Raw genomic sequence first — 13,548 nt, forward strand, 5'->3', positions numbered from 1 at the left:
TTGTTTCTCTGATCTTAACTGCTCAGACAAATCATTCAAATTTCTGCTTCTTTTGTAACACAGAGATGAGATAATTTCATATGAATGAAGGTAATTAACCATGAATTCCAAAATTATTGTTGAACTATTGTTAATACGTTGGTTCTAGTGGTGAATATACTGGTGGTAATGGGGAAAGTGCCAAAAGAGTTATAAAGCAAACAAAAAATTAAAAACAGTGTCTACAAAGAATTAATTTTGACCCTGGGAGGACAACACAAGGGTTACACACATCTTCCATCAGAGCAGACATCATTTAGGACTTTTACTGACTCACAACACAAACACTGATCTGAGGATGAAATCTCTGCTGATTTGTTTCCTTTGTTCACTTTATGGAATTATACTCTGTGTAAGAGTTTTAAATGTTAAATATATTCACATTATATAAATATACAGAGTGGAACAACAACATCTAGACTCCATATCATGTTCAATAGTTACAGAAAGTCCCATGATGCAATGCTTCTCTTTGCTCCTGAGAGGACAGCCGTGTAAATAACAGTTGTTCTTCACTACATCTGTCTCTGGTGACTCTAAATGATGATTCATAGATGTCTGAAATCTTAATGTGCTGCTCTCTGAACAGTTGGTACAACTTTCATCACCGTCAGTAAAGTTCACTCAGTCTTCAGATAAAAAGGAAGATGAATGTAGAAATTATTTACATTTTCTTTAAATGAAAGAGATGTTACTAATTTTATCTGTAAAGAAATATTCAGTTTTTATGTTTCTATTCTTTATTGTTAAGATGCTATGATTTACAAAAAGCCAATATCAGTTTTAACTGCAGGTTTTTCATTTCTGTTTGTTTTTTTATTTCCTGTATAAGAAAGTATTATCATGACTTTGTTGTTGCTCAGAGCTACATTGTTGTTTTATTATATAATCATCTCATTATTCTCACAAAGACAGAAGACTGTGATATAAATAATTACTGAACGGAGACATTGAATTCATTGTTTCTACATTATGTTCATTTGTAAATGGCCGTCAATTAACATTTAAAACCCAGGTTATTATTAAGATGGATTTATGACAAACCCTTCTTACAGAAGCAACATATATTAAATATTCAGTATTTGTCTGACTTACCTGAGCTGTGAGATCATAAGGCAGACACTGTAGGAAACTCCTCACTCACTTCCTTCATCTGAGCAGCCTGTCAGCTCCACTGGTTTCTTCTCTGATTGGAGTTTCAGCACTTCCAGGAGGATGGAGCTCTTTCTCTCTGAGAGGTTTATGGTCCAGACTGCAGGATCTGACTGGAAACTGACTGTAATGATGGAAGGAGACTCAGACCTGTTTCAGTCTCATAGTCCTTCAGTGGGAGTACAGATCCAGCAGGAAATCACTCTGATATTCATTATTAACCCCAGTGTTTAAAAAGGGAATGTTTGATATGTGCACACACACTGATGATAACAGCTCCAGAGTCTTCTCTCCTGTCAGCTGTTCTCTCTCTGCTGCACACAGAACAGATTCACAAAGATCCTGACTCCTTCAGATCGATCTGACGACCAAGGAACACTGAAATAATAAAAGGAAACATTTTGGGATGATTTGATCTCAGCTGCATAAATACAACAACACACTACTGATGGACTCCATCTTGAACATGTTGTCCTGTATAAAATGATTAATCTAATTTAACTCTTAACCCTCCTGTTGTCCTCGGGTCAAATTCAACCCATTCATAAAGTTTCTTTATCAGATATTTGGGTTTCTTTCAACCAAATTACCCAAAATAACGTGGATGGTAAAACGCTCTTCACAAGTGAAATTAAGGATCAGATCTCTATTTCATTGAATTTTGGGTGTTTTATTACATTTTATAACATTATCCTGACTAAACGTTGACATGTCTGTGATTATCCATTACCTTTGTTTCTCTGATCTTAACTGTCAGACAAATTATTCATAATTTCTGCTTCTTTTGTAACACAGAGATGAGATAATTTCATATGAATGAGGTTTATTAACCATGAATTCCAAACATGATGGTTGAACTAGTGTTAATACGTTGGTTCTAGTGGTGAATATACTGGTGGTAATGGGGAAAAGTGCCAAAATCGTTATAAAAAGAAACAAAAAATTAAAAACAGTGTCTACAAAGAATTAATTTTGACCCTGGAGGACAACACAAGGGTTACACACATCTTCCATCAGAGCAGAACATCATTTTAGGACTTTTACTGACTCACAACACAAACACTGATCCTGAGGATGAAATCTCTGCTGATTTGTTTCCTCGTGGTTTTGTTCACTTTATGGAATTATACTTTGTGTTTGACTTTTAAATGTTAAATATATTCACATTATATAAATATAGACGGTGGAACAACAACATCTAGACTCCATATCATGTACAATAGTTACAGAAAGTCCCATAATGCAATGCTTCTCTTTGCTCCTGAGAGGACAGCCGTGTAAATAACAGTTGTTCTTCACTACATCTGTCTCTGGTGACTCTAAATGATGATTCATAGATGTCTGAAATCTTAATGTGCTGCTCTCTGAACAGTTGGTACAACTCTCATCACCGTCAGTAAAGTTCACTCAGTCTTCAGATAAAAAGGAAGATAAACGTAGAAATTATTTACATTTTCTTTAAATGAAAGAGATGTTACTAATTTTATCTCAACAGAAATATTCAGTTTTTATGTTTCTATTCTTTATTTTTAAGATGCTAAGATTTACAAAAAGCCAATATCAGTTTTAACTGCAGGTTTTTCATTTCTGTTTGTGTTTTTATTTCCTGTATAAGAAAGTATTATCATGACTTTGTTGTTGTCGTCTCAGAGCTACATTGTTGTTATTATTAATATCATCTCATTATTCTCATAAAGACAGAAGACCGTGATACTAAATAATTACTGAACTGAGACATTGAATTTATCTGTTTCTACATTATGTTCATTTGTAAATGGCCGTCAATTAACATTTAAAACCCAGGTTATTATTAAGATGGATTTATGACAAACCTCTTCTTACAGAAGCAACATATTATTATAAAATATTCAGTATTTGTCTGACTTACCTGAGCTGTGAGATATAAGGCAGACACTGTAGGAAACTCCTCACTTCACTCTCTTCATCTGAGCAGCCTGTCAGCTCCACTGGTTTCTTCTCTGATTGGAGTTTCAGCACTTCCAGGAGGATGGAGCTCTTTCTCTCTGAGAGGTTTATGGTCCAGACTGCAGGAGCTGACTGGAAAACTGACCGTAATGATGGAAGGAGACTCAGACCTGTTTCAGTCTCATAGTCCTTCAGGTGGGAGTACAGATCCAGCAGGAAATCACTCTGATATTCATTATAACCCCAGTGTTTAAAAGGGAATGTTTGATATGTGCACACTGATGATAACAGCTCCAGAGTCTTCTCTCCTGTCAGCTGTTCTCTCTCTGCTGCACAGAACAGATTCACAAAGATCCTGACTCCTTTAGATCGATCTGACCGCCGAGGAACACTGAAATAATAAAAGGAAACATTTTGTGATGATTTGATCTCAGCTGCTAAAATACAACAACACACTGCTGATGGACTCCATCTTGAACATGTCTGTCCTGTATAAAATGATTAATCTAATTTAACTTTAACCCTCCTGTTGTCCTCGGGTCAAATTCAACCCATTCATAAAGTTTCTATATCAGATATTTGGGTTTCTTTCAACCAAATTACCCAAAATAACGTGGATGGTTCCATAAAACACTCTTCACAAGTAAAATTAAGGATCAGATCTCTACTTCATTGAATTTTGGGTGTTTTATTACATTTTATAGCATTATCCTGACTAAACGTTGACATGTCTGTGATTATCCATTACCTTTTTTTCTCTGATCTTAACAGTCAGACAAATCATTCATAATTTCTGCTTCTTTTGTAACACAGAGATGTGATAATTTCATATGAATGAGGTTTATTAACCATAAATTCCAAAAATTATTGTTCAACTATTGTTAATACGTTGGTTCTAGTGGTGAATATACTGGTGGTAAAAGGGAAAAGTGCCAAAAGCGTTATAAAAAGCAACAAAAACTTAAAACCGGTGTCTACAAAGTATTATTTTGACCGTGGAGGACAACACAAGGGTTACACACATCTTCCATCAGAGCAAAACATCATTTTAGGACTTTTACTGACTCACAACACAAACACTGATCCTGAAGATGAAATCTCTGCTGATTTGTTTCCTCGTGGTTTTGTTCACTTTATGGAATTAAACTTTGCGTTTGACTTTTAAATGTTAAATATATTTACATTATATAAATATACACAGTGGAACAACATCTAGACTCCATATCATGTCCAATAGTTACAGAAAGTCCCATGATGCAATGCTTCTCTTTGCTCCTGAGAGGACAGACGTGTAAATAACAGTTGTTCTTCACTACATTTGTCTCCAAGAGTGTATGGCTGCAGCCTGGAGCGTCCCATGTCATGCAGTCCTGTCTCATGCCGTCCCGCCTGGTACAATCCCTGAGCTTCTACTTTTCAAAATAAAAGCTTGCATCTGTAATAAAATAAGCTTGCTTCGACTATCATGCTATGAATGAAATTCTTAAAAAATATATGTCTGTCTATAAAATAAATTCAGATTATAGGCAAACTAAAAAAAATCCTTCTGCCATCCCACCTGGTCCCATCCCCGAGCGTCTACCTTTCAAAATAAAGTACTTTACAATATATCTCTCTTAGCCTACGTAAAAGCTTGCATCAACCTCTTCTTACAGAAGCATCATATTATTATTAAATATACAGTATTTGTCTGACTTACCTGAGCTGTGAGATATAAGGCAGACACTGTAGGAAACTCCTCACTTCACTCTCTTCATCTGAGCAGCCTGTCAGCTCCACTGGTTTCTTCTCTGATTGGAGTTTCAGCACTTCCAGGAGGATGGAGCTCTTTCTCTCTGAGAGGTTTATGTTCCAGACTGCAGGAGCTGACTGGAAAACTGACTGTAGTGATGGAAGGAGACTCAGACCTGATTCAGGATCATTTGAGTACAGGTCCAGCAGGAAATCCCACCATTTCAGTTCAAGAGGGAGTGTTTGATATCTGCACACTGATAACAGCTCCAGATTCTTCTCTTTTGTTTTCTGTTCTCTCTCTGCTGCACAGAACAGATTCACAAAGAACCGTATTTCTTCTGAAGATCTTGATAACTTGGGCACGAAACTGAAATCATGAAGATTATAAAATGTGATGCAAGTTTTTAATTAAATAAAAATAAAACTTTTTGCTGTGATTTATAGTATGAAATCTGTTCAAGTTGAATCTGCATGCAGAAACACTCAAATTAGATGAGACAGCTTCGTGTGAAACCAGAAATAATAAAAAAGATTTGTTGTCAACAGATACTGTATTTTCAGGACGATATCGATACAGATTATTAATAGTTAATTCAACAGAGAACCGATATGAGTTTACACTAAAAAGGAAAATCTTTTAAGCTCAGTTCAGACCAAAGATTCGCAACGAGATAAGATTAAACGTACAACTTCTTGCAACGAGCCGGTCTGCAGCGCTCTGAAAGCTGCCGGTTCACACCAATGAGACGAGACAGTGTATCATCTCCATAACAACGCCTTTTTACTTCCGTTATAGCTTCTGAATTTTAGGTTTATTGTAGCTGGACATATCACTTGTTTAGTCTAAATATGAATGTGGATAATGGTAGTGATAGTGAGATGTTTGCTACAGCTGTCTTTCTAGTGATTAATCAGCAAAAACATTTTATTTCACTGATTCACTGCTTGGTTCTAACGCTGCTGGACGCTCTTCAGTCTCTCTCTAGCTCGCTCCACCGTATAATGTTACCGTGCTTCGGGCGGTCGTTGAGGCTCCATCTAAAACTCTGCCATTTCAACCAGCTGTTTGGAACTTAGAAATGAAATGGATTATGAATCATTTTATTTCTATATTTTGTAGCTGAATTGAGCAGCTGACTTCTCTATCGGCTGTTGGAACAGGAGACGTCTCTTACGGTCTTAAACCAGCCTCTGGAGACTGGACCAACTGACGTCTCTATCGGCTGTTGAAACAGGAGACGTCTCTTACGGTCTTAAACCAGCCTCTGGAGACTGGACCAGCTGACTTCTCTATTGGCTGTTGAAACAGGAGATGTCTTACGGTCTTAAACCAGCCTCTGGAGACTCAGTCACAGTGACACCATCAGCTGGTTTGAGTCGAGCTTAGACGGGCCGGTTCAGACCGCTGCATCTTTTCCCCGTGACGCTCTAAAACAGTTTCACCTCGTTGCAAATCTTTGGTCTGAACTAAACTAACACAAAAGTTAGTTTAAATGCTTTCGGGAATTCTTTAATAAAACTGAAACTTTACACATAGTACACAGTCAAAAAAAAACTAAACCAAAACAGTAATAGCTTCCTGAAGTTTTAACAGTTTGTTTGCAAGTGTTACAGACTGCTTATAGAGCTGTAGAGGAGCCAAAGTAGCACACCTTTTAATGAATAATGTATTGGTTATCAGTAAAATCAAAACACTGCAAATAATCTGCAAATTGTCAAATATCGGCCCCGACAATGGGTTGGTCCCTGAAAAAGATAACCATTTACCTGAGCTGTGAGATATAAGGCAGACACTGTAGGAAACTCCTCACTTCACTCTCTTCATCTGAGCAGCCTGTCAGCTCCACTGGTTTCTTCTCTGATTGGAGTTTCAGCACTTCCAGGAGGATGGAGCTCTTTCTCTCTGAGAGGTTTATGGTCCAGACTGCAGGAGCTGACTGGAAAACTGACTGTAATGATGGAAGGAGACTCAGACCTGTTTCAGGATCATTTGAGTACAGGTCCAGCAGGAAATCCCACCATTTCAGTCTAAGAGGGAGTGTTTGATATCTGCACACTGATAACAGCTCCAGAGTCTTCTCTTTTGCTTTCTGTTCTCTTTTTGCTGCACAGAACAGATTCACAAAGAACCGTATTTCTTCTGAAGATCTTGATAACTTGGGCACGAAACTGAAATCAATAAGATTAAAAAACGTGATGCAAGTTTTTTATTAAATAAAAATAAAACTTTTTGCTGTGATTTATAGTATGAAATCTGTTCAAGTTGAATCTGCATGCAGAAACACTCAAATTAGATGAGACAGCTTCGTGTGAAACCAGAAATAATAAAAAAGATTTGTTGTCAACAGATACTGTATTTTCAGGACGATATCGATACAGATTATTAATAGTTAATTCAACAGAGAACCGATATGAGTTTACACTAAAAAGGAAAATCTTTTAAGCTCAGTTCAGACCACAGATTCGCAACGAGATAAGATTAAACGTACAACTTCTTCCAACGAGCCGGTCTGCAGCGCTCTGAAAGCTGCCGGTTCACACCAATGAGACGAGACGGTGTATCATCTCCATAACAACGCCTTTTTTACTTCCGTTATAGCTTCTGAATTTTAGGTTTTTTGTAGCTGGACATATCACTTGTTTAGTCTAAATATGAATGTGGATAACGGTAGTGATAGTGAGATGTTTGCTACAGCTGTCTTTCTAGTGATTAATCAGCAAAAACATTTTATTTCACTGATTCACTGCTTGGTTCTAACGCTGCTGGACGCTCTTCAGTCTCTCTCTAGCTCGCTCCACCGTATAATGTTACCGTGCTTCGGGCGGTCGTTGAAACTCCATCTAAAACTCTGCCATTTCAACCAGCTGTTTGGAACTTAGAAATGAAATGGATTATGAATCATTTTATTTCTATATTTTGTAGCTGAATTGAGCAGCTGACTTCTCTATCGGCTGTTGGAACAGCAGACGTCTCTTACGTCCTAAAACCAGCCTCTGGAGACTGGACCAACTGACGTCTCTATCGGCTGTTGAAACAGGAGACGTCTCTTACGGTCTTAAACCAGCCTCTGGAGACTGGACCAGCTGACTTCTCTATTGGCTGTTGAAACAGGAGACGTCTCTTACGGTCTTAAACCAGCCACTGGAGACTCAGTTGCAGTGACACCATCAGCTGGTTTGAGTCGAGCTTAGACGGGCCGGTTCAGACCGCTGCATCTTTTCCCTGTGACGCTCTAAAACAGTTTTGTCTCGTTGCAAATCTTTGGTCTGAACTAAACTAACACAAAAGTTAGTTTAAATGCTTTAGGGAATTCTTTATAAAACTGAAACTTTAAACATAATACACAGTCCAAAAAAACTAAACCAAAACACTAATAGCTTCCTGAGGTTTTAACAGTTTGTTTGCAAGTGTTACAGACTGCTTATAGAGCTGTAGAGGAGCCAAAGTAGCAAACCTTTTAATTACTAATTTATCAGTTATTGGTAAAATAAAAAAAATGGATACATATAATGTGCAAATTGCCAAATATACAGTAGGCTCCGATAATGGGTTGATCCCTGAAAAAGACAACCTTTTACCTGAGCTGTGAGATATAAGGCAGACACTGTAGGAAACTCCTCACTTCACTCTCTTCATCTGAGCAGCCTGTCAGCTTCACTGGTTTCTTCTCTGATTGGAGTTTCAGCACTTCCAGGAGGATGGAGCTCTTTCTCTTTGAGAGGTTTATGGTCCAGACTGCAGGAGCTGACTGGAAAACTGACTGTAATGATGGAAGGAGACTCAGACCTGTTTCAGGATCATAGTCCTTCAGGTGAGAGAACAGATCCAGCAGGAAATCTGTCTGATATTCATCATAACTCCGGTCTCTAAAAGGGAATGTTTCATATGTGCACACTGATGATAACAGCTCCAGAGTCTTCTCTCCTGTCAGCTGTTCTCTCTCTGCTGCACAGAACAGATTCACAAAGATCCTGACTCCTTTAGATGGATCTGACCAACGAGGATCATAACTGAAATAATAAAAGGAAACATTTTGTGATGATTTGATCTCAGCTGCATAAATACAACAACACACTACTGATGGACTCCATTCATAAAGTTTCTATATCAGATATTTGGGTTTCTTTGAACCAAATTACCCCAAATAACGTGGATGGTTCCATAAAACGCTCTTCACAAGTGAAATTAAGGATCAGATCTCTACTTCATTGAATTTTAGGTGTTTTATTACATTTTATAGATTTATCCTGACTAAATGTTGACATGTCTGTGATTATCAATTACCTTTGTTTCTATGATCTTAACTGTCAGTCAAAATCATTCCTAGAGGACAACACAAGGGTTACACACATCTTCCATCCTTTGCACCTGCTTCACACAAGCAGAGACGTGAGAGGACGCTGGCGCTGTTTATTTGCCGCGTTTCCGTCTGCTCTGCTATGCTATGCTATTCTTTCCTTCCTCCTGTTCAGTTAGTGTCTGTCTTCACTGTACCCCTACCTCTGGAAAGCCTTTCAGCTGGTTCCTGAAGCCGCTCGGCATCTTGCCCGGACTGCTGCCCCGTCGGTTTGCCGCTAGCTGGCTGCTCGTGCTCATCCAACGCATGGTGGCTAACTCTAACGGCATCAGTGGCTAACCCGATTTCCTAGCCCGTCTCACAGGCAAAACTCCAACCAGAAGCAGCCGTGACCGAGACCTTCATCTCTTGCCGTGCCGGCTTGCCGTGGATCATCTTGGCACTTACATCAGTCATCCATCTCTGTGTCCCTCGTCCACTGCTAACTGCTGCCACGCAGCTCTCTGTCCGTCTGCTCGGCATCATGTCCAAATACTCAACTCTGCAACTGGCTGAATTAATCAACTTCTCCATTCCATCCTGCATCCCAGTCATCAAACAGCTCGGACTTCTTCGACGACCCCGTTACATCCACAGAACCTGTCGCCGCAAGTTTGTTTATCTTCACCACGGACAATCCACTCCATCCATCTGGTCCCCGGCACGCACTGTCGCACTTCTCCCACGTCATTGGAACGCTTCCCTCACTGCATCACATACAGCTGAGCGGACTGACAGACTGCACAAAAAACCCAGACTGGACTACAGCGCTATTCACACTTCACCTATACCTGCTCTCCAATCATCTACAAATTCCCTTGCTGTCTTTCCTCAATTGCATTACCCCCCCACACGCACCGTTAACTGGGACAACCTCAGATCTCACCAGCCCGCCTTCATCTCACCATGCCAACTTCGCCCTCCTCAACACCTGATCAATCAACAATAAAGCCCCAGTCCTTCATGAACTAATCCTCGACAACTCGCTGGACTTTCTTCTGCTCACCGAAACCTGGCAACAACCCAACGACTTCTTCTTCCGCACTGTATCCCACTGGATACAATTACATTTGAAAACCCCGCCCCTCCCGATGTGGTGACGGCCTCGCCGTCATTTACAGTCAGAACTTCCGGATCACCAAACTCACCCTCCCCTCTGTATCTTCATTTGAAAACTCGCCTTCAAAGCTCTTTCCTCTATGACAGTTTTCCTCATCTACCGGCCACCTAAACCAAACCCTTCCTTCCTCTCAGACTTCACAGAACTCCTCACACTAGCCTCATCTCTAGCGTCATCGGAATTCCCCACTTTACTGGACAACTTCACTCTCATCCAACATGTCACATTCCCCACCCATGACAAAGGACACATCCTCGACCTGGTTTGCTCCATCAACCTGCCTGTGCTGGACCTCCATCCATGCCTCTTTCCCCTCTCTGATCACAAACTGATACGGTTCATCATTCCTCCGCACGCCCACGAATCTTTCGAGAAATCACCTTCCGCAATCTTAAATCCATTGAGCCCCACAATCTCTCTGACCTGCTCTCCTCCACCTGGACCTAACCCTCACCTCACCTGATGATCTCACAAACCACCTCAACTCCGTCTTGTCTTCCTCCCTTAACTCTCTGGCCCCCCTCAAAACAAAAACAGCCACCATTAACACCTCGTCACCCTGTTACACACCTGCTCTCCGGGAAAATGAACAAACTGGCCGCCAACTCGAACGCCTGACAAAAAAAATCATCTCTCACAGTCCACCATGAAGCCTATAAACTCCACCTCACTGTCAACAAGGAGGCTCTCATTTCTGCCAAATCTGACCTCCCTTCTCCTCCTTCACACTGCCTCTTCTCCCAGTTTGACCTGGTCACCACCCCAGATATCTCTAAACTCATCAGCTCTTCCAAACCCACTACTTGCTCACTGGACTCACTAATCTCTTCAACTCCTCTCTGTCCCTTGGAACTGTCCCCTCTGCTTTCAAAACTACTGCGGTCACCCCAGTCCTCAAAAAGCTTGGTCTGGATCCCTCTTTCCTTAATAATTACTGTCCTATATCCAACCTCCCCTTTCTGTCTAAAACCCTCGAACGTATAGTTGCCTCACAACTACAAACTCATCTCCTTACCAATAACCAATTTGAACCCTTCCAATCTGGTTTTCGCCCCCTCCACAGCACAGAAACTGCTCTGCTCAAAGTCTTCAACAACCTACTCACTTCTGCTGACACCGGTCCCCTCAACATCCTTATTCTTCTTGACCTGCGTGCAGCCTTCAATACTGTGAGCCATAACATCCTCCTCACCACACTCAAAGACCTTGGTATCGAAGGTACTGCACTCACCTGGCTCCGTTCCTACCTTTCTGACAGATCTCATTTCATCTCCCTTCATAACCACACCTCTGCTACTGCCTCAGTCACCCAAGGCGTTCCCCAAGGCTCCGTACTCAGCCCCCTTCTTTTCATAATCTACATCCTCCCCCTTGGTCAGATACTCCGCCATTTCAACCTGAACTTTCACTATAATGCCGATGACACCCAGATCTACCTCAGCACCAACTCCCCCCACAATCCCCCCCTCTCCCACATCAACTCCTGTCTGTCAGCGATTAAAACCTGGATGCACCACAACTTCCTAACTAAACAGCAATAAAACAGAATTCCTCCTCATAGGCTCCAAATCCACTCTCAGCAAAGCCAATAACCCCACTCTCACCATTGACGGCACCATCGTCTCCCCATCTCCCCAGGCCCGCAACCTTGGTGTAATTTTTGATTCAACCTTCTCCCTTGACCATCACATCCATCATGTCATCAAAACCTCCTTCTTTCACCTTCGAAATATTGCCAAAATCAGACCTTCAGTCACTCCCTCTGCTGCCGAAAGACTTATTCATGCCTTCATCTCCTCACGACTTGACTATTGCAACTCACTACTCCTCGGCATCAGCTAAATCTCCATTAAAAGGCTCCAACTGGTTCAGAACTCAGCCGCACGACTCCTCACCCGCTCCACATCCTGGCACCACATCACTTCGGTCCTAAAACAGCTGGACTGGCTTCCCATTTCTAACGGGATCACATACAAAATCCTGGTCCTTACCTATAAAGCCATACACCACCTTGCCCCGTCATACCTCACTGTCCTCCTCTCCCCCTACCAACCTTCACGGTCCCTCAGATCCACCTCAGCCGGTCTCCTCTATGTCCCCAAGTCAAAGCTCCGCAGTTTTGGGGACAGAGCCTTTTCCAGGGCAGCTCCCAGGCTCTGGAACTCCCTCCCCCATGAGATCCGCATCTCTGAGTCCCTCACTATTTTTCAGTCCCGTCTGAAGACCCATCTCTTCAGTTCTGTATACTCTTAGTTTTTTTAAATTTATTTTTTATATATTTATCTACTGTTTCTACTCTGTAAAGCGACTTTGAGCTTGGGAAAAGCGCTATACAAATTAAATTTCTTATTATTATTATTAATAGAGTGAGAAGCCCCTGACTGCAGAGCCGCAGACCTCAATTTGGGTGGGGTTAAACGTTGAGGGGGCGGGGTTAAACGTTTAACTCTACAGCCCAGTCTCCAGCATTTGACCCTGTCATTTCATCGTCATATCAGAGTGAATTCAGCGATATGCACCCACGCTTGGGAGTAAGTGTGACTTTTGTAGTTGTTTAGTTTTCAAAAACAATTAAAGAAGCTGGTTATGTCTATTTTAATGTTTAAATTGAGCAGGCTGAGGTTCGGATTAGATGGCTAGTTCCCTTCTTTAACTGTCTATGTTAGCTCCAAGTAATCTGAAAGTGCGGAAATTATTTCCATTGAAGGACAATGTTACAGTCGTCGTGTGCATGGACGGAATCATCTGCAATCAGGAGATGGAGAGCTCAGATCCACAACACCTAGCAAATCTTTGTCTCCTCTACCACCCAAGGACTAGCGCGGGTAGCGCGACCAGCGCATGTGCTAGTGCCACTGACTCGCATGTGGATGATGCTACAGAGCTGCAGGTGTGTTTCTATATCAGCTGTTACTGTTGGCAAGTTGTTTTTCTCCCCTCGTGGTTTTCTCTTGTTATGGCCAATGATGCTTTAGGGCTTGTTAATCTGATTTATTTCTTTTTGTTAAACATGTTTATAACATGAATTATTACACTAAAGTAACAGCTTGTCTTTGTAGGAAATAACTTCAGTCTTGTTTTACATGGCAGACGTTATGTGTTGATTCAAACTGTTAGGCAGTGTGGTCAAAAATTTAAAACAAACAGAATTGTGAAATATTCTGCCTCATGTTAGGAGCAGAACTAAACTATGTTTTGGGGAACAAATAAGGAGATGGTGGTGCAAAGTTCTCCAGGAAA

General features: G+C 41.0%; 1 protein-coding gene across 5 annotated transcripts in view; it reads right to left on the minus strand.

Moving 5' to 3' along the window:
- Nucleotides 1-1,457: 1,457 nt before the first annotated feature.
- LOC116678846 (uncharacterized) overlaps nucleotides 1,458-13,548 on the minus strand; it is a 34,589-nt gene continuing 22,498 nt past the window's right edge. For 3 of the 5 annotated variants that reach the window (XM_032508575.1, XM_032508576.1, XM_032508574.1), the window contains 5 exons: nucleotides 8,431-8,862; nucleotides 6,619-7,020; nucleotides 4,817-5,218; nucleotides 3,080-3,508; nucleotides 1,458-1,569 (listed from right to left, as the gene is read on the minus strand). In XM_032508575.1, the coding sequence (XP_032364466.1) occupies nucleotides 1,488-1,569; nucleotides 3,080-3,508; nucleotides 4,817-5,218; nucleotides 6,619-7,020; nucleotides 8,431-8,862 (1,747 nt within the window). In that variant the 3' untranslated portion in view covers nucleotides 1,458-1,487. The remainder of the gene's footprint in view (nucleotides 1,570-3,079; nucleotides 3,509-4,816; nucleotides 5,219-6,618; nucleotides 7,021-8,430; nucleotides 8,863-13,548) is intronic. The other 2 variants (XM_032508579.1, XM_032508578.1) reach the window with 2 other exon arrangements.

This window comes from Etheostoma spectabile, unplaced genomic scaffold (genome assembly GCF_008692095.1).
Source record: "Etheostoma spectabile isolate EspeVRDwgs_2016 unplaced genomic scaffold, UIUC_Espe_1.0 scaffold00008347, whole genome shotgun sequence".
Classification (NCBI taxonomy): domain Eukaryota; kingdom Metazoa; phylum Chordata; class Actinopteri; order Perciformes; family Percidae; genus Etheostoma; species Etheostoma spectabile.